The sequence below is a fragment of the Aspergillus sydowii genome, assembly GCF_001890705.1.
Source record: "Aspergillus sydowii CBS 593.65 unplaced genomic scaffold ASPSYscaffold_1, whole genome shotgun sequence".
NCBI classification, from domain to species: Eukaryota; Fungi; Ascomycota; class Eurotiomycetes; order Eurotiales; family Aspergillaceae; genus Aspergillus; species Aspergillus sydowii.
Window position 1 is genome coordinate 1319868 of NW_024467859.1, and position 23927 is coordinate 1343794.

Here is a 23927-nt window from a genome sequence, read left to right on the forward strand (position 1 = left end):
TTCCTGAGACCCGCCCTTTCCTTCTTTGGAATGGCTGGCTTCACCCGCTAGGCAGTCAAGGATCCATCGGTGCCTGGCACCTTCAGGCTTCAACCTCCAGACAAGTTACCGCCATTGTGCTTCAACGAGACGACAAAGAAAGCCAGACAAACGTCAGGAATCCTTTACCAGTTACTAATTATAGGGTTGTCTGAGCTAATCAAAGCTATCTAATTCTCAATAAACAGGCTCTAAATATGCGCCGACGTAGACTACAACGATGGTTCCGCATCGGTATCTTCGACGATTCTATAACACACAGTCTATCTTTATGTCTGGAAGATCCATCGAGGATCCTTGTCTCCTTGGAAACCGCCATCCGCATCGCCAATATCTCCCATCAGTGCCTGCAGGCCTTCACGTTCCCTAATCTCAGCCTTCTTGGCGTTTTCGCGGTTGAGTACCTGCCACAGGATGAATACGACGATTATGTTCGCCACAAGATACCCCAGTGCAAATCCATGGCCCAAAAAATATCGAGGGCTACTTTCCGTCCGGTACAACTGTGTTCCAATCACAGCACCGAGATTACCAATGGAGATTTGCATGGCGTTGGCAATGGCTCGCTTTGTCTGGCCCGAGACATTGTTGGCGGGCCAGGATAGGACAATTGCTACGGCAGGATAGATACCCGCGCAGCAGAAGAATGTCCCGAGATATGATACACCGGGTTTGCGTCCAGCGAGGAGAATGATATAACCAATGCAGGCGAACGCCGAGGAGCCCATTATGTAGGGCGCCCGTCGCCTAGTGCGTTCAGAAAGGATAGCGACGGTGATCGTTGTTACAAACCCGAGTGCGTAGGGAGGAACGGTAAGGAGCTGAGCCTTGGCCGCGCTGTATCCAAGCTCCTTGATAATTGTGGGCTTTTTCACAGTTAGCGATGCAGAAAAAGTCCGGTTAAAAGTAAGGGCGCCTTACCAGGAATAGAGAGAGGGTGTATAATGGAAGTGACATTGAGTGGAAACCAAGCCCATACAACCAGACTTTGGGATCTTTGACAGCATCTACAACTGCAGCCCAAGTGAATTTCTCCTCGCGTGTCGCATCATTATCGTGCTTCAAACGAAAGGTAATGTAGCTACGCTCCTTGTCTGACAGGAATTCCGCGGTAGCTGGATAGTTGTAGACCCAAACGTAAGCAACGACAGACATTACCACCGTTAATAGCCCTTCCTGCAACCAGTTAGCCTATAATGCCATCGCTTGCTGTCGTCATCATCATACCAGGATGAAAATCCACCGCCAACCTGCGTAGCCACCAACACCATCCATGTGCGCGATTCCCTAACAAACGGTCAACATGTTATAGTGGACTCAGCGACTCATTGCGAGTACTCACCCAAGCAAGAATCCCACCAAAAGCACCGGCAAGCGAAGCGGCACTGAAAAACAGTGCTACGCGGTAGTGCTGTTCGTTTCGCTTATACCACATAGATAGATAAAAGACGACACCGGGGAATAGACCACTTTCGGCAAGACCAAGAGCTAAATTCAATGTCAGCAAGCGCCAGTCACATTGGGAAATGGTTAATCATACCTGTTCGCGAGGTGAGGTATCCCGCATAATTCTCTACGACACCAAGGAGGGTCGCAACAATGCCCCAGATCAAAGTGAGCGTTGGTAGCCATATCCGGGGTGTTGTCTTCTTCAGTATGATATTGCAAGGGACCTCAAACACGACATAACCGACAAAATACAAGGTCAACCCAGTAAGATATTGGTTTCCGCCTATGCGAGTCGTCACCACGTCAGTATATTATTCAATACCTAGCTGGAGAGGTTTCCTTACTCATGCCAACATCATCGGTCAAACCTTCCAGACGAGCGTTCCCGACTATGAAATGTATAGATTAGCATGTGAAATACACTAACTCATAAGAAGACGCCCGTTTCATACCATTACTTCGATCAAGGAAAGACAAGAGATACAGTATTGTCAATGGAGGAAGGAGTTTGTAGTCGAGTTTTCGAAGAAGCGATTTTTCGTTTATTTCGGCATAGTCGTCTGCGATATTGCTTTCCGCCGGGGAGCTATCATACTTCTCCCGAGATGGATCGAAGTCGGAACCTTTGATTTCTTTCACGTCCGCCATTATTCATTGAGAGCTCCCAGAGCCAAAAAGCAATATGCGCTGCTAAGGCAACTTGGAAAGGTGTATCCCTGCGGTGGTCGTCCAACTTCACCTTTGAGAGTGGATATGGGCACTCAACCATGGCGCATTCGAGCCCCAGCTGGATTATTTAAAGCTCTCAACGGCGCGCAAGGCACCGCACATGGCGGAGAGCACATCATCATGGCCATATTTCACGCGATGCTGGCTGCGAATCGCAGAGGGCTATCTCGTGGGGGTCTGGATCATGGCTGTCCCTAGCAGAAGTTGATCATACCCCACAGGGAATCAATGCGTCGTTAAGGTTGAAAGCCAATAAGCAGAAGTGATTGAATCCCAAACGAACCCCCGCCGTTGGTGTTGATGAGCAATATGGCATCCGCGATGACGAGATCGCTCTCCCGCGCTAAAGTTCCACAGCGTTAGTAGACCATGAATATGTGGAAATAACATAGAACCTCGTGGGTATTATTATTTTGGTGCAGGAATTAGTATTTTAAATGCATCTTATTGGTTGTCTGACTAATTCCATGTCAGAATATCATACCATCAACGGTTTATGTGCGTACTGAGATCATTCTTCCAGACCCAAAGGTTTCTCGGCCGGTAGATACTGAAACTTCATTGGCCGTCAATAGCGGACGCTTGAATTACGGTGGTAGGACTTGAAGAACATTGTTTTGCTTTTGATAAATTGAGTTTGCTATCTCTAAATATGCAGTGTCATCGGAAAGCGTCAAGATCAGGCCGGGTTGGTTGAAGCCCCTTCCTTTCGTTAGGAACGAACTTTGTCCCATCAAAACCATGTTCCATCATCCGCCAGATCAAACCAATCTGTACACGCCTTATTTAATCCCCTCATTTGCAGAGACGATGCCATTATCATGCCAATTGACGCAACTTAAGATCCCGGCTTATTAACCTGGACAGTAAGGCAAAGGTATTCGCATTGGACGCGCATGGCATCAGGAATGAGGATGACTACACCATAGGTATATACTATCACGCCGCGAACTCGGCCTTGTGCTTTTCTACCCATTCGGAAAAGCGTATAGAGGGCCGCTTGAGACACCTCTCAACGTTCGCCCTCACTTCAGAAGTGAGCGGTCCAAAGATCAGACTTTGATCCTCATTCGCTGCCCCAAAGGCGTTTGTCAAGTCTTTCGCCACGGGCTCCGGAATTCCGGATTTTTCAGTCATCACTTGGATGTTCTCATCTGAGCTGACCTTTGTCGCTTTCACCGGTTTGTTGATTGCCCGTCCAATAACCTCAATGGCACCGGCAACTGACAGATCCGTCTCTGGTCCAGCAAGAAGAATCGGGGATTTGCCCTCGAAAGCACCGGCGAGAATCGTCCCACATACCGCGCCAATATCTTCGGGGGCGATAAAATCGAAGCACAGGTCTGGGAAGGCCCATTTCACTTCCCCTTCTAGGATCTGTTTCTTCCACCAGAACGAGTTGGTCGCGAACCACGCAGGGCGAACCGCGATATAGCCCCGGGGGCCGAATACACTTTCCAATGACAGTTCGACCTGCGCATGCTCATATGCAATAAAATCACTTGGCGGGATAGCCCGAACATCACCATGCACAGAGATGCTGCTCAAGAGGACAACCTGCTCGATCCCCGCTGCTTTGAGTGCTTCCACAGTGGACAGCATATGATCAGGTGAACTTCCAAGAGTTGCATAGATGAAGGCATGAGAGGCCCCTGTGTTGGACACCGCAGCATGGACGGACTTTGGTTGGGTGAGGTCCGCTTGAACTCTCTCATATCCCAAGCTTCTTTCTTCGGCAGCAGTGAGGCCAGGGACAGGCTTCGAGATATCACGCAAAGCGAGGAATACTTTCACGCCGTGAGATTGAGCGGTGCGGGCTACAGCAGAGCCCACGCCCCCCGTTGGGCCGAAGACAATGACATTTCTAGGGCTCATGATAAACGTAGAGAAATTAGGTTGAGTATTCAAGGAAAAAAAAATACTTTTGCGACTGCGTGCTCTGGGAAGTAGATGGATGCTATGTCTGCACCTCCTCCGAGTGGGTTCTTATAGCTTTGACTTTACCATCGAGCAAGTTACTGGCCTACTTTATGACACTGGTCGGCGAGTGAAGATTCCGACCACCGGTCCGCCATTTAGCTTGTCTGTGTATATTGCACATTATTAAGCCCCTAGCCCACGAGAGACATTTGTCAGCGATGCTGGAAGTCGGGGTTAGTGGCGCTATTATCGGGTTTAGTGACCCTGTTATGGGCCTTATGACGCTAGAATACGACTTACATTGGGTGTCGTAAGTGGAAACCCCATTATCATGCCGGAAGTTCGGGGCCGGTATGAAGCTCGAGGCCGGTTTGGATATGACGGGCTCTCGTATAGCATCGGGATGCCAAGAGAGCCTGGTAGTACTCGCTTACCGGCTTGGGTTGATGATTCATCGGACCATTAGAGAAATACGAATATATTTCGTCTCCATCTTTGCAGGGCGATATTTTCTAGTTTTTAGACAATTGAATTGTTCGGCAGAATGTGTCGCTTCGAACCATGGCCTATCGTAACGGGTTGTAGAAAGTACTAAGCATCTCCCCTCGTATTTCCTGCCCAGGAAGACATAGTTGAAGTTAGATTGGACGAAGTTACGATGTCACAAGACACAAGCCCTTTGGTCCATGTCTTCTGCCATTAGAGCATTAATATTGGACAATTTACTCCAGAGTGGGGAGTCTGGAATCTCAACTAGCTATCGGCTCGCCGGCGCAACCAACCAACGACAGCCTCGGCTTCATAGGAGATCGGGAAACCGATCTATAGAATCCCCACTCGACATGAAAGCCTTCTCCAACTGCGGAGTTGAAGTTGAGGGGTTCAAATACTACCTTGAATCCCCTGGACATCCCATCTCCAGATCTATCACCTTCTATCATATAATCTGGTAACATGACCACCCAAAATAACACCAACCCAGGTACAAGCAAACAATTCACCCGCCCCGAATCCCAACCGCTGATGATCTCCAACAAGCAGGCTCTGCTGCCACAAGCGCTGTTCTTCATCGAGATACTCGCTTCCTCCCCAAAAAGGCTATCGGTGGCAAAGGCAGCTATCTTTTCCTCGAAGATGGCACCAAGTTCCTTGACTCGACCGGCGGCGCTGCTGTTTCCTGTTTAGGTCACGGCCATGAAAAAGTGAGCCAAGCCATTGTCGACCAGTTCAAACAAATAGAATATTGCCACACTGCATTCTTTGGAACAGAGGCATCTGAGGAGCTCGCTCGTTTTCTTGTCGACTCAACGGGTGGGAAGTTATCTAAGCTATTCGTGATTAGTTCTGGTACGACCTCTTCCTCATCCCATTACCGGTGCGCTGACATAGTCAATCCCAGGATCTGAAGCCGTCGAGGCCGCACTTAAACTCTCCCGTCAATATTTCCTTGAGCTCTCTACACCCCAGCCCCAACGAACACGATTTATCGCCCGAAAACCCTCTTATCACGGCACCACTTTAGGCGCCCTGGCAGCTGGCGGCCACGTTCTTCGCCGCCAACCTTTCGAGCCTATATTATCCCAAAACACTTCTCACGTATCTCCATGCTATGCTTACCGATGGAAGAAGGATGGAGAGTCAGATGTAGAATATGTTGCGCGACTTGCTGACGAACTAGACGCCGAGTTCCAGCGCGTTGGTCCTGATACCGTCTGCGCATTTATCGCGGAGCCTGTTGTTGGAGCGGTAAGTCCTTTCGCGCTCTTTACTCTGAATTAATGTCAGGCTAGACTACTAACACATAATTTGAAATAAAAAGGCTCTGGGCTGCGTCCCCGCCGTTCCAGGCTACTTCGCTGCTATGAAGTCCGTCTGCGAGAAATACGGAGCCCTCTTTATCCTCGACGAGATAATGAGTGGCATGGGTCGCTGCGGCACTCTGCACGCCTGGGAACAGGAAGATGTTGTCCCGGACCTCGAAACCATCGGGAAGGCCTTGGGAGGCGGATACGCGCCGGTCTCGGGTCTTTTGATTTCGGATAAGGTCGTGCAGGTTATTGACAAGGGAACTGGTGCGTTTCGCCATGGCCAAACTTACCAGGGTCATCCGGTTTCGTGTGCGGCTGCGCTGGCTGTACAGAAGGTCATTAAGGAGGAGGGATTGTTGGAGAATGTCCGCAGAATGGGTGCATATTTGGAAGATAGACTGAAAGGGGCTTTGAGGGGACACCCCTATGTTGGAGATATTAGAGGGAAGGGCCTGTTTTGGGGGGTGGGTTACCTGCCGATGCTCCAACTGCCATCACATTGTCATTGTTTGACTGACCATATTTGTTGGCAGATTGAATTCGTCAAAGACAAAACTACAAAAGAGCCTTTCAGCACCGACGCTGCGATAGCATTCCATATCCAGGAAACTGGATTGAAGCCTGAATACGCTATTTCGCTGTACGCTGCGTCGGGAACTGTTGATGGGACTCGAGGAGACCATGTTATTATAGCGCCGGCTTATAATGTTTCCAAGGAGGAGATTGATGTTATTGTGGACACGACCGTCCGTGTTCTTGATGCGGTTTTCGCGCAGGTCCCGGGATCTTAGGTATGTGTGGTTGACTACAATGTATAAGGATGATATTGAGATAGCTTAGAGTGTCTATGGACGTTTCTGTGACTGTTACTTGTTTGCTCGCCTGAACCGTAGAAAATCATCTCCCAAATCGGAGTATTCAATGAAATCCGTATATTACACACAATAATTATAAAACGCGTAAATTTAAGCCTTAGCTTCAAGCTTCAAGCTTCAAGCCCTTCGAAATTGTATTCTCGGTATATTCCTTCCCCCCATTCACAATGGCGCTCGAAGACCCTGAGGACCACATACTCGCAACTGTCTCCACAGCCCGCTCAATCACTACCCGGACTCTATCCCTCAGCACTGCATTGGCACACTCAACCTCCAAGTCTTCCAGCCATACCCTCGCAGTATGCTTATCCACTTTAATCTCCAGGCCAGGAACAGGAATGCCAAGGGCTTGGAGACGAGCAAGTTCAGCGGCTTCAAGTTTTGCCACGGTTGCAGGATCTTGCTCTTCGGTATCCTTTGTCTCGGACGGAGTTGGGGTTTGCTCGGGCTCGGACTTGACGGGCCCAGTTGCTGTGCCGTTTGAAAGGTCTTTGTTGGAGGATGAGAAGGTTAGGCGGGGACGCTCGATGGGCGCAATCTCGGAGCCAAACTGGGCTTCGAGCATCATGAGGAGACGCGTGAAGCGTTCTTCTGCGTCTTGCGCAGCGTGCGGGTTTAGGAGGTCTAAGGTAGTGTCGTCGTGGTTGTGGTGGTGGTGGTGATGCTTGTGCTTAGCGGATTCTGTGTGGTTTTGTTAGCAAAATACGATTCGATTATACGGGGAAATTTCTTAAAGGAGGTCGTACGTTTAACGGAGGCTGGGCTGCTTTCCACGGTGAGCAGGACAGCCATGACTGCGTCAGCTACACCGTCGTTCATCATGTTTCCTTCCCATTGGAGCTCGACCTCGCGAGTCCGAGGATGATACCGGAGGATGACGCAGCCCATAACCAGGTATGCTTGAGGCTCCTCCATGGGAATCTCTTCATCGACAGCCTCCTGTTTTGTTTGTTGTTTATCCCCGTCGACATCTTCTTGGTCCTCTTCCTTCTTCGCCTCTTGGTCGGTGCCGATTTCCTCAATAGCACCGAAAGTGCCCTCCAAGGCCCATTTGATCAAATCCATACTAGCCGAACTTAAAGTTATGTGTTGCTTGCAGGTTATAGTAGTGGTCGCTAGACCAGCGTATTCTCGGAGATCATCCGGCGCCATCAGCGACAGATCAAAGCCGTTCTGAACAAGGACTCCGGCCATGAGCGGCCCCTCGTCTTGTTCCGAGGGTAGAGTCGTTTGTGCCAGCTTACCAACCACTTTGGCGATTTTATCTTTCCGGAAGGGGATTCGGACTTCGTCACAGTTGGCTGGGGTGTAGACTTTGACTTTCACTGTCTTTTCAGCGTTGAGACTCAGCAGTTTTGATTTTAACCGCATCATCTGGTGTTTTTCACCGTGCACGAGGATCTATTGACGATTAGTACTAGGAAGAGAATTGTAAGAGTGAAAGATGCGTACCACGACAGGTGCCTGTACTTCTTCAATGAAGTTTCGGTTCTCGACACCATCAACATGGGCTGCGAACGAGATCTCGTCAACGGTACACCGTCTCGGAATCATGATCTTCTGTTCCTCGTCGTTACCATTCATGCGCGTCCTCCCGATGCCAGTGGCTGCACGGGACATCACGGCGTGAATCTGATCTGGTTCATTCAGCAACTGCTTGGCCATCGTGCCCTCTACACTGTAACCCGTCATGACAACACCATTGCGTTCATTTGGAGCCCATCTCTCTAGGAGTTCTCGACTAGTTCCTGTCTGTAGCATACCTGGGGACGCTAGCATGACGCATCCACCAACATCGTCAAACCGTTCTAGGCTGCGTAGACTTCTGACAAACCTGAAATCCCAGGGTCCTGCGCTGACACTCTTGTCACCGCTCGCTTCGGCTTCTGCCATTCGCTGGCGGAAAAGCCGTTTGATGTTATCGTTCATTGCTCCGATATACGTCTGATAAACAACCATACACCTTCGAGCCGTATTTCCAATGTAATAGATAGGTATCTTTTGCAACTCGGGGTGTGTTTCCCAGTATTCATCGAGAATGAGGAGAAGCTCCTGCGCACGACCAAGCGCAAATACCGGCATAAGAACCCGACCTCCACGGTTCAGTACTCCAGTTATAGACTTCATTAGCGCAGCCTCGCGCTCGAGGCGAGGAGGGTTGGAGGAAATCCCAAAAGTCGATTCAGTTATGAGAACGTCAATCTTGATTCCCCGAGGAACCTCAGCTGGGATGAGATGGCGATCTTCTTCACGAGAATAGTCTCCAGTAAATAGGATGTTCAGACCCGCAATTGATACCAGGAACATAGCAGCTCCAAGGACGTGGCCGGCAGGGAAAGGAGTGATGCGAATGCTGTTTATGGTATGAGTTGTGTTGAAGTCAATGGTTTCGATAAGCGGCAGGGTCGACAGATGGTCATGCTCCGTATATAGCGTAGTCCGTTGGTCCGATGACGAGGCAGTATTGTTGACTCGCACATTATCCTGGATCAACCATTTGTAGATAGCCTTCGTCGCATGGGTCATGAAAACACGGCCCTTGAAATTTGTTTTGCTGAGGACGTAGGGCAGCGCGGATGAGTGGTCGACGTGAAAGCTATCATGCGACAAAAACATCATTAGTCGTTTATCGGTGGAAATATGAGCAACAGCACGGTATAAGAACTCATAGCTAAAGATGATACAAATACAGATGATGGGACACGGAATACAAAATGGATTGTATTGTATTGCGTTTCTTGTATACATGAAAACAATAGGGGCTGGATTGCCGAAAGAGCCATTCCACCATTGATATCCGATGGCTTTCTCATACCATCACCGTGTCGGAGTACCCTTTGGCATCCAGGAATCCCCACAATGAAATGGGGGGAAAGTAGCAAGGAGACTAGAACGTACTGGCTAATTAAAAGTATATCCACCGTGCTCAGGTCGAATTCGTCAAAGAAGGGGAGTGCAGAAAATCCCTCTTTCGCAGGATGCATACCAGCATCAAGCTATATTCCTCAGGTTAGGGTGGTGCCCAATCGAACAATCGGCAGGATACACACCATGACAGTCTTTCCCTTATACTGAATGATGTGGCATGATCTTCCAACCTCGTTACCACCACCCAAACAATAAAACGCCAACTCATCCGAGGGGTCGACAGGTTCGTCATCGACGGCGTTCATCGCCGCGGCCTTTCGCTTTGTTGCCATCGTTTCTGATTCCCAGAACCCACGCGCAACGAAACTGATTGACCAGCAGTTATTACAAGCGAGTCTGGTGAGGTACCAAAAAGGGATTAATCAAGAATATAGCAGCGTGTTGTTGAAGATTAGTGAAGCCTCTCAGTAGTTTGCGCCCAGTTTGCGAGCCATGGCACGCACGAACGGCAATGCACAAGGGTTCCTTTCACAAATAAGCAAACATGCACAGTAACGAAAATTCCGAGCAGTCCAAATCGCGTCGTTTGTCGTTTGCTTGTCCCTGACAAAAGTCAAGTTAACGATGCGGTTTCTTTCAAGGAGACGGAGCTTTGTCTTACCTAATTCGCACGTGATTATCCGCCGTCGCAGCAAAACCTCAACGAGCCGGAGCTCCCTTTCCATGCGCGCATCCCGAACAACGCCAGCTTTCCGCCGCGTAACCTGTCCTCTGTTTGTCCAGCTACCACTGCCGATGGAATATTGCGCCTCGACACTGTACCTGATGTCTTGAGATGGTTACAGGTGGCGGCGGCGGCGGTTTTCAGCAGTCCGCTTCACGGTTCGACATACGCGCGAAGCACGCATTCTGTCCGTGATTAACAGGCGAATCTCGATCAAACACCATCGCGTAACTGCATATAATCCGACCAGGGGTCGTGGAGTGTAGTCACTATGGCGCAAACGCAACCCCAGCAGTTCTCCCAATCCTTTTCACCTCCGGGTTCCTCTCCCTCTCCCGCTCCGTCGCCGGTCAATGGAAGCGTTCCACCACCGAACAAGCGGCAACGCCTTTCACCTCACCCTCAATCCTCTCAGTCACCTTATGCCTCACCCAGCTTTGGAACTTTACAACTACCGCAAAACCAACAACTTGGGGTGAACGGGACAAATACAAATGGGATACCGCAGTCGCCGGCACCCCCACCTCCTGGCACGATGGGCCCTCCCTCCCGGCCTGTTGACAAGCCAACAGACGCAGCTGATCTGACAGATGTATTGGCCTCTTCTGGGATTGATGTGAGGGAAGAGGAGGCATTTCTCACCAGCAGTTACTCTGCTCCTGGTTTGCAAGCGCAGCAACCACCCCGTCCTCAGCAACCTCCCCCCCCACAGCAACAGCAGCAACAACCTCCCCCCTTCCCTTTGAATACATCTTTTACCTCACAAACATCGACTACGGGAACAGCGCCCAATACTCCAAGTTTCAGTGAGGCCTCACAATACAAACCTTCAGGGACGCAAGAATCCTTCTATACAGAGCCATCAACCCAGCCTCCCGCGCCTTTTACCGACCCGAATGAACCGAGTCGAGAAGATACTGAGGCAGCTAGACGTGCGCAGTATCACTTACAAGAGCCGTTCCTGTTGACCAAGATTCTCGAACAGAGGCTCCAAAAACGGGGTTTCGAGCTTGGCGTTCGCATACCGTCGGAAGGCTTGTTCCACCCAGTACCAGGCCGTCCACAGCCAATTGAAGTAACTGGACCGGATGGCTCGTCCGTCGTGCGTACTGGTCAGACAATTCTGAACCAGGAAGGTGCACCTCTCGTGGATATACTTAATTTGATGTCCATATCGTGTGAGGAGCGACTACGGACTGTGATCGATTATTCCTCAACACTCGCGAAAAGTAGACGAGCGCATTCTCATGGTGCGGTTCCGATTGAATACGAAGACCTAGCCTCGGCAAGTGGTAACGTTAATGGAGAAAAGGATGGCCCTCAAACGCCTTCTCTTAAAAGTAAAGCCTCGCATTTTCTTGGAAATAGAAAGACATGACTAATTATTTTTTCCTTTTTTAGGACCCCATCCGGACACACAGTCAGGAGCGAAAACTCTGTCGGATAAATGTCGTCTCTTGGTGGATAAGGATGCTTCTTACGAGGAGGCCAGAGCAGCGAAACGTGCAAAACGCAGCGCAAGTGCGATCCTCGGAGATGGCGGAACACCAAGGACCGACGCAGTAGATGTGCCTGGTTCTGGTGCATCGACACCTATTGGTGATCGAGCACCGAGCTTGGATAAGAAAGGAATGTCAAAGAAAGAAGCCAGAAAGTTGATGGATGCAAAAGCGAACGAAGCCCAGCAACACCAGCAATCTGTTGAAACAGCGCGCATGGCTACTCAGACTATGATGTCGGGAGGTATGTTTGGAAAAAAGAAGACATATTCCTGGCTCCAACGGGGCCCGTCTGCTGGGAGTGGCTTTTCTACGCCAACGCGTGCCAACCCTCCCACTCCAACCGCGAATACAGAAAAGGCAGCCCGCGCGGGAGAACCTGCAACTGTTCCCACTAAACAATTGGGAACTTGGCGGGAGGATAAGGAGAAGGGGGCTGGAATACAGGTTCGAGATATCCTTTATATGCTGGAGCTCGATGGGAGAGCGTCTAGACACATCCAGAAAGTTTACTCGAAAGACTTGAAGGAAGACAAAGCAGACTGAACCTGTTTAATCCGTCACTTGAATATTTACAAACTTCCCATTGACTTTGCTGCAATACTTTCTTTCGAAGTTCCGCATGAGCACTGCGCAGGACCGTGGTTTTTTCGGCGTTGCGGTACATTCTTCGGTGGTTCCAATCTATGTGTCTCTAATTCCTATTTCCCGTCTGCACCTCTTCACGCTAGGTCTCGGCGGTTCCTGGGCAACGGCCTCTCATGCTGTTTCCCCGTCATGTTCACCGTTTTATCGTGGTATAATTAACTCGCATGGGATATCAGCAAGGATCTCTCATCTTCCAAATGTACTGTCGACCTTGCTGGTACTGTTGCATAAAGCAACGTAAGGAAATAAAAACTCTCACGGATGTCTTTATTTGCGTAAATAGTAATTTCAGCTTTCTGCAAACCTACTGCCCATGGTAACCAGAAGCACGGACAAACACGAAGCAACTTCTTCCTTCGTGCTTCCATCTACGAACAGATGAGTTTTGACACCTCAGGCATAAATCACTAAGTGGCCTTTCCATATAGGGTTAGGGCTCTGACGCAAACTCCGGGGCACGAAAGGCGCCAATCTGGCAGACGCGGAGTCGCTTGAAATTCAGCGAGGCCGCGAAACGGACAGCAGCATCCATTCCCTCGCACATTTCCCCCGGCTCGAGTCGAGAATCTGCGGAAACGATCGACGCGACCATGAGCACAACAGAGTCGAACCGCACCGAAACATAGTTTTCTTGCCACGAATTGACACGCTGAAAGCAGAATGAACGTGGAGGATGATGTCAGAAGAAGGCAAGGCCCAAAAGCGGAGGAGTTTCCACCGCGTGCTAATCCAATTAGACCAATCATTCCATTCCTCGTAACGGCACCATCGCCCAGACTGACCAGATTAAGCCGTCTAGCGTCCTCTTAGGCTCTTTCGCTTCGTTGCAGCGCGAACAGCGGATTCGAGAACGCATGACATGCGGTCTTCGGTGAGCGGTATGCACCTCAAACGTAAGTGGTGCTACGATCGCCCTTCGTGTGCGCCGCCAACCATCAAAGGACTCCTTCGTACTCCGTTTGGAAGATGGGCCGCGTTTCTTGACGACGAGTCGGAGTAATGGCCCCGGTACTATTCATGGCTGATGGTGGATAAGCGAGAACCAAAAAAAGTATTTCCTTCCAGCCCTCCGTTGGCCGCCTCAATGCGTCTGCCGATGGAGCCTGGCTGTGAAAGTAATGAGCCCTGCGGACCTACTCCGGCAGTTGTAACCCACGCCCAACCAGTATGAGGAGTCCAGGACGCTGTGGTCGTTCAAAAATTACTGCCTATATTTGGGCCTTTTTTAATTAATCCGTAGGGAACGCATAGATCAACCTATTAGAGCATTTGTAATGATGTTCCCTGGTGATTGCCGGCCGAGACGACACGGAGAAGGGGCAAAGGCTAAAGAAATAGTGAAGGTATCACCACATTCCTCATTCCTACTCGGTTTTGAGTCTGAGCGCCCTCTCCGTCAGGGCTCACTACTACTGTAATTCCCCTGGAAGCCTAAGTGGTTTCCTAGTGGACGTGTCCCGAAGCCATAGCCGGACTAACCCAACATTATTGTTGCTGTGCTCGTGCGGCCAGCATTACTCGAGTGCCAGAGGCAGATTATTATTGTAGCGATCCCGTCTCGTCTCCTCAACCCCAGTATCCGATGAGAACAGTGCTTTCACAGCACCACCCTGTTTCTTTTTTTTTATTCTAAATTTGCCGTTTGACTATTTTGTCTCTCAATTCACCCAGCAATTCAGGCAACGAAAAATAAATTAGTCTGGAAGGGTGATGTAGACTTCTTTTCCTGGACGGACCGCACTTCTTGCCCCGACCGACCGCCTCGCCATCGCTCCCCACGCCTCTCACTTTCTTCGCTCCTTGCTCGTCACGTCCTCACGGTCGACTTCACCTGCTGTGTTCTCACGGTGTCTCTGACTTGCCTTGTTACCTGGTAGAATTCTCATTCCCAGCGATTTTGGGATCCTCGCGCGAGAATCCCCGGCTTTCCGGCCTGGCGTGTCGAGGCCTCCGTGTTCATTGAGGGCGATAGTTAACCACCAGTGACGCTGAACGACCTCCTCTTTCTTCTTCTTTCACTGGCACCCTTCCTCTTCCTCTCCCCGTCCGCCGCTCGTACGACCGGACGGTTCCTTTAAACCACCATGTCTACGCCCTCCACTGCTACTGCGACACATCCTACGCATCATCAGCAGCATTACGGATTCCCCCATCACCAACCATACCTACCGAACCCATCGTACCCGGCCTCGTCCACTCCTCACTTAAATCCTTCTGTTTATCCCTACGCCGTTCCTTCAACGACAGCTACCATACCCTACACCCAATCTCCACAGACGGCCGCTGCGGCTTCCACCCCTACAACTGTCTCGGCCATGCCGCAGGCTTCAAAACCCGCTAGTACGGGGATTTCTGGTCAGAACGGGAGGCGGAAAAAACCAGACTGGGGCGAGTTCTATAAAAACGGAATACCAAAGGAGGTTATTGTCATTGACGATACACCTCCTCCTGACCAGTCCGCCGCCGCGTCGCATACTCTCCCGCCGACATCCACCGTTCCGGCTCAGAATGGTAATGTCCCACAGCCTGCGGGTAAGAAGCGACGCACCGGTATCGAGACAGCATACGATCTAGGCTACTATGATCGTCCTTCTTTCTCGATCAATCCTCAGCAGTACGGGGAAGACTCGTCTGCAGGCTCGCTCTCGACCGACCGCACAGCGTCGCTGCACACCACTGCTCCCACATCTCTGTCACAGGGCAGCTCAGGTACGAGCAATGGTGCCTACTATGAGGATGCCAATATTGGCCAGAAGCGGAAGCGGGTGGCGACGCGAAAGTCCGTTCGAGATCAGCAGAAGAAACTCGAGCAGGAAACGGGAACTGATGCCTTTTTGAGCTACATACCCCCTCCCAAGCCTCCCATCAAGGCAAAAGATGTTCCTGTCCCCGTCGTTCGTGCAGTAAGTGCCAATAAGTCATTACTACGTTTGGGCTATTCTAACAGTCGGTGCAGTATGCGAATCGGGGCGAAAAGTTCGATGATGACGACGGCCATTATGTTGTCAACCCAAACACTCCATTGACAGATCGATGTAAGCAGCCCGAGTATCAAATTATTGTGTCGGCCGTGCACACTAACACAGTCAAGATTCAATTATCAAACTTTTAGGACAAGGAACGTTCGGCAAAGTTGTCGAAGCTTTTGACAAACAACGCAAATCTCGCTGTGCTATCAAAATCATTCGCTCCATTCAAAAGTACCGAGACGCATCACGGATCGAACTGCGAGTGCTGTCAACTCTGGCGTCTAATGACAAGAACAACCGTAACAAGTGCATCCACCTGAGAGATTGCTTCGACTACCGAAACCATATATGCATCGTCACAGATCTGCTGGGTCAAAGTGTCTTTGATTTCCTCAAGGGCAACGGCTTCGTCCCGTTTCCCAGTAGCCAAATCCAAAACTTTGCTCGGCAACTCTTCACCAGCGTGGCTTGTAAGTTCTCGCAGATTGCCAGCATTCGAAGCTTAGCTAATTTTGGTTTGTGTAGTCCTCCACGACCTCAACCTCATCCATACAGACTTGAAGCCCGAAAACATTCTTCTCGTCAAAAATGCCTACCAAACTTTTACCTACAACCGCACCATCCCATCGTCCTCTAGTGCGATTTCTCGGAATGCCCGCCAAAGACGTGTTTTGCTTGATAGCGAAATCCGCCTGATCGATTTTGGGTCTGCAACCTTTGACGACGAATATCATTCGTCTGTTGTTTCCACCAGACACTACAGAGCACCAGAAATCATCCTTAATCTTGGCTGGAGTTTCCCTTGTGATATCTGGAGTATTGGCTGTATCCTTGTCGAATTCTTCACTGGCGATGCTCTCTTCCAAACCCATGATAACCTTGAACATCTCGCCATGATGGAGGCTGTCATTGGAGACCGGATAGACCCGAGGCTAGTGCGTCAAGTGATGCAGAATAGTCGAAATGGCAATCAAAATCCAGCAGCCAAGTAAGTGTTTTGGGATCAATTTTGTGGCCGCCACTGACTTGTTTAGATTTTTCCTCCGCGGCAAACTCGACTACCCGAATGAGGAAACAACACGCGCTTCCAAAAAATACGTGCAAGCAATGAAGCGAATAAATGTATGTCTTTTTTTGCGGACTTAATGTCTGGATTCTTATACTGATTGTCTTAGTCATTCATGCCATCGAATAGCAAGTTCTACCGGGAGTTTCTGGACCTATTGCGGCGAATCTTCGTGTACGATCCGAAACAGCGTATCACGGCGAAAGATGCCCTTAAGCACGCATGGTTCAAGGAGTCTATCACCGATGATGGAACTGAAGCTCTGCGAATTGGGCAGCAATTGCAGCGCAGCAACGGCCAACAACGCTAAATATTTCAGCCCGGTTCTTGTTAGCGCCAGGGCATAGCGCAGTTCGACTTCTTTTAAAAAGGGCGTTTATTTCGGACTTCTGCTTTTGTTTATTTTGCATTGGATATATCGCTGGCACCCACGGGTAGCGGTGCGTTATTATGTATGGGTACATTTCCAGTTACGATGGCATTTTTTGGTTAGTATGTATGGCATGGCACGCGAGTCGCCTGCTCTGAGTATATTGGGCTACTGGGTAGCTCTCGGGGCTATGGAGTTTGGCCACTGAAGCAAGTCATGTCAGGGCCTGGGTATTGTTATTTCTACGGGGATGGATATGGATATGGCTATTCTATTCGATTATATCTGCACAGGGTTGGCCTTTATTTGTGGGTTTATGAGCATGTTTACTGCTTTCGTGATATCTATTCTCAGCATCGCTGATTGATTGATCTTTGCGTGGGAGATTCAGCTTTATGGCGTGGTGATATGGTACAGGTTTCGTGCCTTGCTTTCTCTTTTATCTGCATAGCCGTCATGGTAGATGCTCCATCTTGTGCTTGACTGTGTAGACAGGTACATGTATATATATATATACCCTTTGTCTCTATACCCTTTACATCATTCTTCTCGATTTTCAATTATATATACTTATATACAATTCTATTCAACATCCTTACAACGCGGAAAATGATATACAGAACTCCACAAGCTCTGTACTCCCATCATCACTATCCACTCTTTCATTAATCTTCCAAAACCCAGCTTTCTCCATCACTTTCATACTCGCTCCATTCGCCTTCGCAACAACCGCATACACCCGTTCCTCGTCCGCCACCACTCTCTCCTCACTCAGGTTCTCACCTTTACCCCCAGACTCCTCAAGAACACCCAGCTTTCGAAGATACCCAAACCACCACCCAAGAATCCCCTTAACAGCCTCACTCGCATACCCGCGTCCCCAAACGCGCGGCACAAACATATACCCCAGTTCATACTGCATCGCCTTTGAAAACAGAGACTCCACCTCCCGAATCCCAACTATCCCAACAATCCGGTCTTTTCGCGCTTCACCTTCTTGTATAGCTGTAAGATGCGAGAGTTCTCGCACGGAGAAAACGACGCCCTTTTTTGGAGCTTGAGCTTGAGCTTGGGCTTGGGCTTGGGCTTGGGCTTTCCCGCGAGGTCATCATCAGTCAGTCTCTCGTCTCGTCTCGTCTCGTCCCGTCCCATCCCAATCCTGGTTGTTCATTTTGGAACACCAGATACCATGGGCAATAGTATCAGAATTTTGAATTTTGTACTTACTGGCATTAGAACTGGGACGCACATTCATATCAGTAAGAGGAGTAGCCTTCCGGATCCAATCCTCCGTATCCTGGAGACAAGTGTCCGGGTGTTTCTGGGAACTCCATTTCATGACCTCGTGTTCGCTGCGGAGCTCGTGGAGTGCGGCTGTGTCGGAGAGTGCGACTGGGGTAAATGACAGCCGGGTTGTTTGGAAGCTTTTCATGGTGATTCCGGCTGAGGGGTGTCTGTAACTAAGGTAGGCGTTGGCTGTTGGATTGGTTGGATTGTATGTAGTATTGGGGTTGATAAAGATGATGGTGGTGGTGTCTCTTGTAAATGGGGAATGAATCGTTCAAACGGTCAAGTGGGTATTTACTGGGGTATAAAAGGTTTTATATTTTTCACTTTCGCTTGAGGAAATTTGGGTAGTGGCTTATGGCGATATGACTACTCGGGTGAGTCACTCTTAACGGAGTAAATCGTATTGTAGTATCCAAACCTAAACAATTTCTCCACCATGCACCGAGGTGTCTTAAGTTAAAATATATTTTATGGTATCTGAATATAAACTGGGTTATGCGTTTGGGCTGAAGGTTGATTATGTTTTGGTATAGAATATGCAAGTTTAACGAGGACTGCAAGAGGAGCTTTTTGTAATCTTGTTTGATCTGTTACTATTGATTCATTCTGCAGACGTAGTTACAGGTATCCTAGCCTTAGTTAACTATTACTAAACAATTAGTAGAAAATAGTGTGGAAAACACAGCGCGGTGCATGCATAACCACCACTGAAACAATGTATGATGCCGTAAAAAATTGGGTATGGGTATGATATGTCTAACATGGTGCACATAGAACAAAGGAAACCCGACAAGCGGTAGTCAAAGACAACACCTCTTTTGAAGAAAAGGCTCATTATGATGAATGCATAGGAGAGTTTAGTGGGATGAGTGTCGACGCGAGTCGAAGCATAGCTCTATCATAAAGGTACATGTCTATTATCGAAATCGATAAGACTTATGGGCGAGAGGTGAGGTCGGCGCATGGCCGACGCCACTGACAGGTACGCGCACTCGATTTTTTCGAGTCGGTGTTTGTGCGCAGAAGATGCAGACGTAGACAGACGGGAGGTTGGACCGTTCCAGACCGACGCATTTGGTATGCAACCAGTGACTGCACGATTCGCTGTACAGCTAGTTAGTGGTCGGTGGTGTCATTTGCAGGGGGTAACACATACCATTGAATCATCAGGTGGCCACCATTATCCATGGAATTGCAGATGCATCTAGTACCATTACTTGGGTTGCTATATCGGTCCGTGCAAGGGGTTGCGAGATCAGGGTCTGTAACAGTTGTGGGGGAGGTATTTGCTTCTCGCGAATCTGAGTCTAGCTCAGTGCTAAATCGAGGCGGCGACGATTGAAGTTGTGCCAAAGATTGCAAAGAGCGATTGGACCGTGAGCCGAAGCTTGCAATTGTCTGCGACCTAGGAATTCGCCCTTTGTCCTGCAGAACCTTGCGTAGAGCATGTTGGGCATCTCCGGTATCCTCATCTACGTCAGCAGTACTGCCGGGAATAGAAGCCGCGCTGCTATATGACAAATCTGAATGGAGAGCTGAAGACTGCCTCTTCGGGGTCCGTTTCCAGTCCTCTATCGTAGCTTTCAATGGCGGCCTCCTAGCCGGGCCGCGAGGAGCTGTAGCCCACGGTGAAACTCGGCCTGAGTGTGATGAAGTGTAAGAGCCCATGGAAGGAGGGCGGGAACCGGAGTCACTGCGGGCAATGTTCGGTCTCCCGGCTTCTGAAAACGCAAAAGAGGTGTTGCGGCTGCTAGGAGGATATTCAGGAAATTCCGCCGAGTCGTACTCGCTGTCCGTGGCAGAGTCGTCCATATCCATACCGCTAACAGGGTCTGTCAGGCCGGTCGATGCCTCAACAACAGGCTGCATTTCCGTCTTAGCTCTACCATCTTTGCCAATTTTCAACACCACCGACTGAGACCGTCGTGGAAATCCACTGGCCAAGGAGTTGGATCTGGGCAGCGGTGCACGAATTGGCTTGATTGGCGATGATCTCCCCTTCGATGGGCTCTTCCGGATGCCACTTGCAGATGACATTGTGCCGACGGATCCTGGTCGCGACGCATTAGTTCCACCGACGGTGAGGCTCCGAGTCAACGTAGGTCTGTTTTGTCGAGGGGTATAGTCGTCATCTTCGTATTCCGAAAGCTGGGGGTTGCCTCCTTGAGAACGTCGGAGCTCTTCTCGTTTAAACTCCTCTGTTTGATGGTGGTAGGGTTGGCGCTGTTCTCTCGAGAACACTCGTTTCTCTGGGGATGCTTGAGGTCCTCCAAATCGGCGTGCGGGAGAGCTCAAAAACAAAGCGGGGTCGTCTGCCTTGGGCAAAGGAAGTCGAGGAGAGGTGGAAAATGGGGCGGGGAACAGGGCAGCGTCTGTGGGAGCACCTGAGGAGAGGCCGTAGATTGTGTTGTTAAATCCAGGAAGTTCGAAGTTCTCTTCGATGTGAGGTAGTTGCGGAATGTGAGGATCTTGTGGGTGGTTTGCTGTATTGGCTTGAAGGGTGTTTGTGCTTGCAGAGTCGAACACGTTGCCATCGTTTCCAGATAAACCCAAGTCTGCTGTATGCTGGTCGAGCTCATGGTCCCAGAACAACTTTTGCTGTGGAAAGAAAGGCGATGCCGACGGATCGATCGAGCCCAACTGGAAAGGACCCGGAGACGATTGAAAGTCGCCGAATAGGCGGGGAGAAGCACCCATCACCCTACTTGGAGTCTCCAGATGCGGCCCTGTCGCACTGGAGACTGGTGGCCGATGCCCTGTATTGGTCAAATCTCCAAACTCGGTCACCTTGGTCCTCGAGGCGCTACTCGGCGGCGGGGTCTGCATGGAGGCAGCCGATTTTGCGGATTCCACAGTCCGGGAGCCATATTCGCCCGAGCCGTGCAGCTTCGAGGGACGATGCTTTCTAGCAGTTTCGACTTGAGAGCTCAATTGCTTCGCATTGTGTAGCCCCGGGGATGTCGGATCCTGGGGTGCCTTTTGCTCTTGCAAGCGGGGAGTGTTCAGGCCGAATCTCTGAGGGGTGCGCAGGAACTCAGGGCTCGAGGCGTACGGATCGGAGGTGTCCCATGTGACACGGGGGTCGAAGAAGCTGGATTCGAGCTTGGGGGTTTGGAAGGTAGCGTCACTGAAGAAGGTTGTGGGAGGAGTCCTCGTTGGGGTCTGAGGTTCACCGTTTGGATAGCTGAAGCTGAGTAAGGCAGACGGTTCCGTTAGTATCATACTACACATTCTGCCAAATATTGAAATGTCCGAGTGAAAGGGAAGAAAGCACGGATATGACAGAAAATGTGTGAAAAGAAAGCGAAGCGAGGAAGGTGAGGTGGAAGGTATAGGGCCAAATCCACCGAGGAGGAGCTCGATAGGTGTATGAACGTAATGAACCTTGGGACATACCTGTGGATAGGCTGATCCCAACTCATGTCAGCAACGGTGTACTCCTAGCAACCATTCAAGTCAAGCTGCCAGGCAACCCTCTGATCGGAGGCTGTCCAGTTATCCCGGGGCCGTCAAGAATGTTCGACGGGCGGTTTCGGTAGGAGACTTGAGCCGATGAATGTACGCCTCCACTGGGTCATTGAAATTCAAGCCAAGGGGCGTCTAGGAGATCGCGGCCCTGGGAGAAAAGCGAGGAGATGGAAAGAGGGTAGTAGAGAAAGAACGACAAAATTCAGAGCATAGTCCTGCAGTCCGAAGTTGGGATGGGAGGGAGGACGAGGATTAAGGAGGGGGAGGGTCGAGGGATCGGTCGAGGCTGGCAGAGGAGGAACGACTCCTTGACGAAGGGAGAGGAGAGGTGGGAGGAATGCGTTTCTGGTACGGCCTGGCCTCGGATACCAGAGAGCGTTTGATAGCGACGAGAGGGAGAAAGGCAGAGAGGAAGGAGGGAAAGAGAGCTGGAGCTGAGCTGGAGAGGAGAATTTTATGTTTTCGTTTTGCTCTGTTTGTAAAATTTGGTAATAAAATTGACGGTTTTTTCTTTCTTTCTTTACATCCGCAGATCCACACCGGGTCTTGAGGGACAAGTTTTAGGGAACAGATCTGGGCATGAATCGGACAGATACGACGAGCGAGCCAGGTTTATTATCTATACCAGGTCGAGGTCGTCAGCCTGACGCCGTCGCTCGCTTGCCCAGAGGTGCCTGGTGGAGCAGGATGGTGCCTAAGCAGCAGACTGCACTGGCATATAGTCTAATCCTTAGCGACAACCTACGTCGTATTCTACTCGGGGGTCTGGATATGGGGACGATCCTGTAGTATCCGTACACGGCGTAGTTTGAGTCTTGCTCGCTTGCTTGTGGATCGCTGACCTGGCTGAGCGAGCTGACTGTCTAGCAGACTTACCCCGGTCGATGGATGGCGTTCATGATGCGCACCAAACTGCCAAAAGCCGCCCACGCTCCCCAGTCTGGAGTCGAGGAGGGCAAGGAGGAGAGAAGGAATAATAGTGGCGACGCATATAGCCCCTTGAGGGCATGTTTGGAGTCCAATAATTGGATCCGAGAACAAGGAACAGCGGTGGTGGTATTCCGTGGATCGACCGTCTCCATCCCGCGGCGAGCTGCACGGTTGGTTGCCGGTGCTGACGCTGTCTCCGAGCCACGATGCGCGGCCGTGTGAAAGAAAGGGGTCTGGGGTTTCGAATGAGCTTGAAAGCTGGACTGGAGAGAGACATCCGCTGATTCAGGTGTCGAATTGCTGTTCTTCTCACAGCGGCGAGAGAGCAGGGACATGAACAAGGGATCACGATCAGCTCCTCTCGCGACGATCCAGCCTTCTTTGGGCGGTTCCGTCCAGCGCGATCACGATCCCAGTCAGACTACCTCTCTTAGTCTCTGCAATTCTGGATCCCTTCAGCTCCAGCCTCAGCCTCAAGCCTGCGGGTGAAGTCCTACTAGTAGTATTAATTAATGACGCCATGGGGCTCGTCGTCCAATTTTGAGGTCTGAGGACGTGACAGAAAACGGGTGCAGGCCCTGCATGCAAGAGAGACAAGCACTCAGGAGTCAAGAGTAACCCGGTATACGAGCACGAGATCTCCATAAATGACGGAGATACCCAAGGTATCTCCATCAAAAACTTGACCAACTTGGCAATCAAAGTTTACTTCAGCTGTCTGTGATCTGGATTCTGGCGCCATCGGACATGACGAGCTCCGCTCGGCCTTCGTTTCCATACTCTGTCCACACTTACCCTTTCCTCTTGCAGTTTAGACGATGTGCCATTCATCTTACTTGGCCTGGACTGCTTCGGCTTTCCAGCAATCACGGCGCTCACACGACGCACACAATTCAATCGTCATCAAAGCTATCCAATATCCATGCTCCGAGTCGATTAAGTGGGATCTTGCATACCCCGCCTTCGAAAGGTCCAAGGCCTAACCTTGACCAACGTTGACTAAACTAAAGTACGGAGGACGGACGGCCCAGCTCGGACACCCAGGGACTGGCGACCTGCTAAGGTAGGTACCGATATGCACATGAAGGTGGAGAGTGCGAGGAACTAGGAACCCCTGTCAAGCCAGCCACCGTCCAAGGGCCCGGCCTCGGCGTGTAACTCGAACGAGCGGCCTTTGTTTGTTCCAGATCTTTGTATCACGGAGTCTCCAATTCATTCTCCTTCCAGAGTCTCTGTCTCAGCCTCTCAATCAACTGGGTCGCAAGTTGGTTTGGC

At 50.3% G+C, this 23927-nt stretch overlaps 8 protein-coding genes across 8 annotated transcripts; 3 read left to right on the forward strand and 5 right to left on the reverse strand.

Moving 5' to 3' along the window:
• Positions 1–308: 308 nt before the first annotated feature.
• Positions 309–2136, reverse strand: ASPSYDRAFT_25783 (allantoate permease family MFS transporter; the record flags this gene model as incomplete). Its single annotated transcript, XM_040844204.1, has 7 exons — positions 309–905; positions 961–1215; positions 1267–1326; positions 1382–1527; positions 1580–1771; positions 1833–1877; positions 1941–2136. 7 exons carry the CDS (start codon positions 2134–2136, stop codon positions 309–311), a joined length of 1491 nt encoding a protein of 496 aa, XP_040707541.1.
• A 701-nt stretch (positions 2137–2837) lies between these two features.
• Positions 2838–4537, reverse strand: ASPSYDRAFT_38367 (NmrA-like family protein). The gene has a single exon (XM_040845712.1). The coding sequence runs from the start codon at positions 4090–4092 to the stop codon at positions 3157–3159; it is 936 nt and encodes a 311-aa protein (XP_040707542.1). The 5' UTR covers positions 4093–4537; the 3' UTR covers positions 2838–3156.
• A 490-nt stretch (positions 4538–5027) lies between these two features.
• ASPSYDRAFT_38368 (aminotransferase, class III) lies at positions 5028–6833 on the forward strand. The gene is made up of 6 exons (XM_040845713.1): positions 5028–5119; positions 5179–5484; positions 5537–5883; positions 5957–6409; positions 6479–6736; positions 6786–6833. Exons 1-5 carry the CDS (start codon positions 5092–5094, stop codon positions 6734–6736), a joined length of 1392 nt encoding a protein of 463 aa, XP_040707543.1. The 5' UTR covers positions 5028–5091; the 3' UTR covers positions 6786–6833.
• ysh1 (cleavage polyadenylation factor subunit YSH1) lies at positions 6620–9946 on the reverse strand. Its single transcript, XM_040845714.1, has 5 exons — positions 9871–9946; positions 9719–9816; positions 8273–9416; positions 7567–8221; positions 6620–7501 (listed from the first exon to the last, which is right to left on the reverse strand). Exons 1-5 carry the CDS (start codon positions 9871–9873, stop codon positions 6924–6926), a joined length of 2478 nt encoding a protein of 825 aa, XP_040707544.1. The 5' UTR covers positions 9874–9946; the 3' UTR covers positions 6620–6923.
• A 737-nt stretch (positions 9947–10683) lies between these two features.
• ASPSYDRAFT_142568 (uncharacterized protein) lies at positions 10684–12457 on the forward strand (the record flags this gene model as incomplete). Its single annotated transcript, XM_040841255.1, has 2 exons — positions 10684–11752; positions 11814–12457. The coding sequence occupies 2 exons, from the start codon at positions 10684–10686 to the stop codon at positions 12455–12457; spliced, it is 1713 nt and encodes a 570-aa protein (XP_040707545.1).
• A 2186-nt stretch (positions 12458–14643) lies between these two features.
• Positions 14644–16904, forward strand: ASPSYDRAFT_83784 (putative protein kinase (Lkh1); the record flags this gene model as incomplete). Its single annotated transcript, XM_040851263.1, has 6 exons — positions 14644–15462; positions 15516–15594; positions 15651–15998; positions 16054–16516; positions 16563–16650; positions 16704–16904. The coding sequence occupies 6 exons, from the start codon at positions 14644–14646 to the stop codon at positions 16902–16904; spliced, it is 1998 nt and encodes a 665-aa protein (XP_040707546.1).
• A 655-nt stretch (positions 16905–17559) lies between these two features.
• Positions 17560–18396, reverse strand: ASPSYDRAFT_138473 (GNAT family N-acetyltransferase; the record flags this gene model as incomplete). Its single annotated transcript, XM_040840842.1, has 2 exons — positions 17560–18056; positions 18153–18396. 2 exons carry the CDS (start codon positions 18394–18396, stop codon positions 17560–17562), a joined length of 741 nt encoding a protein of 246 aa, XP_040707547.1.
• Positions 18397–19171: 775 nt separating this feature from the next.
• On the reverse strand, positions 19172–21476 carry ASPSYDRAFT_140408 (PHD finger domain protein; the record flags this gene model as incomplete). The annotated part of the gene is made up of 2 exons (XM_040841048.1): positions 19172–19358; positions 19411–21476. 2 exons carry the CDS (start codon positions 21474–21476, stop codon positions 19172–19174), a joined length of 2253 nt encoding a protein of 750 aa, XP_040707548.1.
• Positions 21477–23927: the final 2451 nt, after the last annotated feature.

Bases quoted from the DNA above. Each gene is read 5' to 3' on its own strand.
- ASPSYDRAFT_38367 (XM_040845712.1), bottom strand. From the start codon at position 4,092: ATGAGCCCTAGAAATGTCATTGTCTTCGGCCCAACGGGGGGCGTGGGC.
- ysh1 (XM_040845714.1), bottom strand. The intron at 9,417-9,718 runs GTACGTTCTAGT...GTCGCATGATAG, and splicing joins GATATACTTTTAATTAGCCA to CTTTCACGTCGACCACTCAT. The intron at 7,502-7,566 runs GTACGACCTCCT...AAAACCACACAG, and splicing joins CAGCCCAGCCTCCGTTAAAC to AATCCGCTAAGCACAAGCAT.
- ASPSYDRAFT_38368 (XM_040845713.1), top strand. From the start codon at position 5,092: ATGACCACCCAAAATAACACCAACCCAG. The intron at 5,120-5,178 runs GTACAAGCAAAC...TCCAACAAGCAG, and splicing joins CCAAAATAACACCAACCCAG to GCTCTGCTGCCACAAGCGCT. The intron at 5,485-5,536 runs GTACGACCTCTT...AGTCAATCCCAG, and splicing joins GCTATTCGTGATTAGTTCTG to GATCTGAAGCCGTCGAGGCC.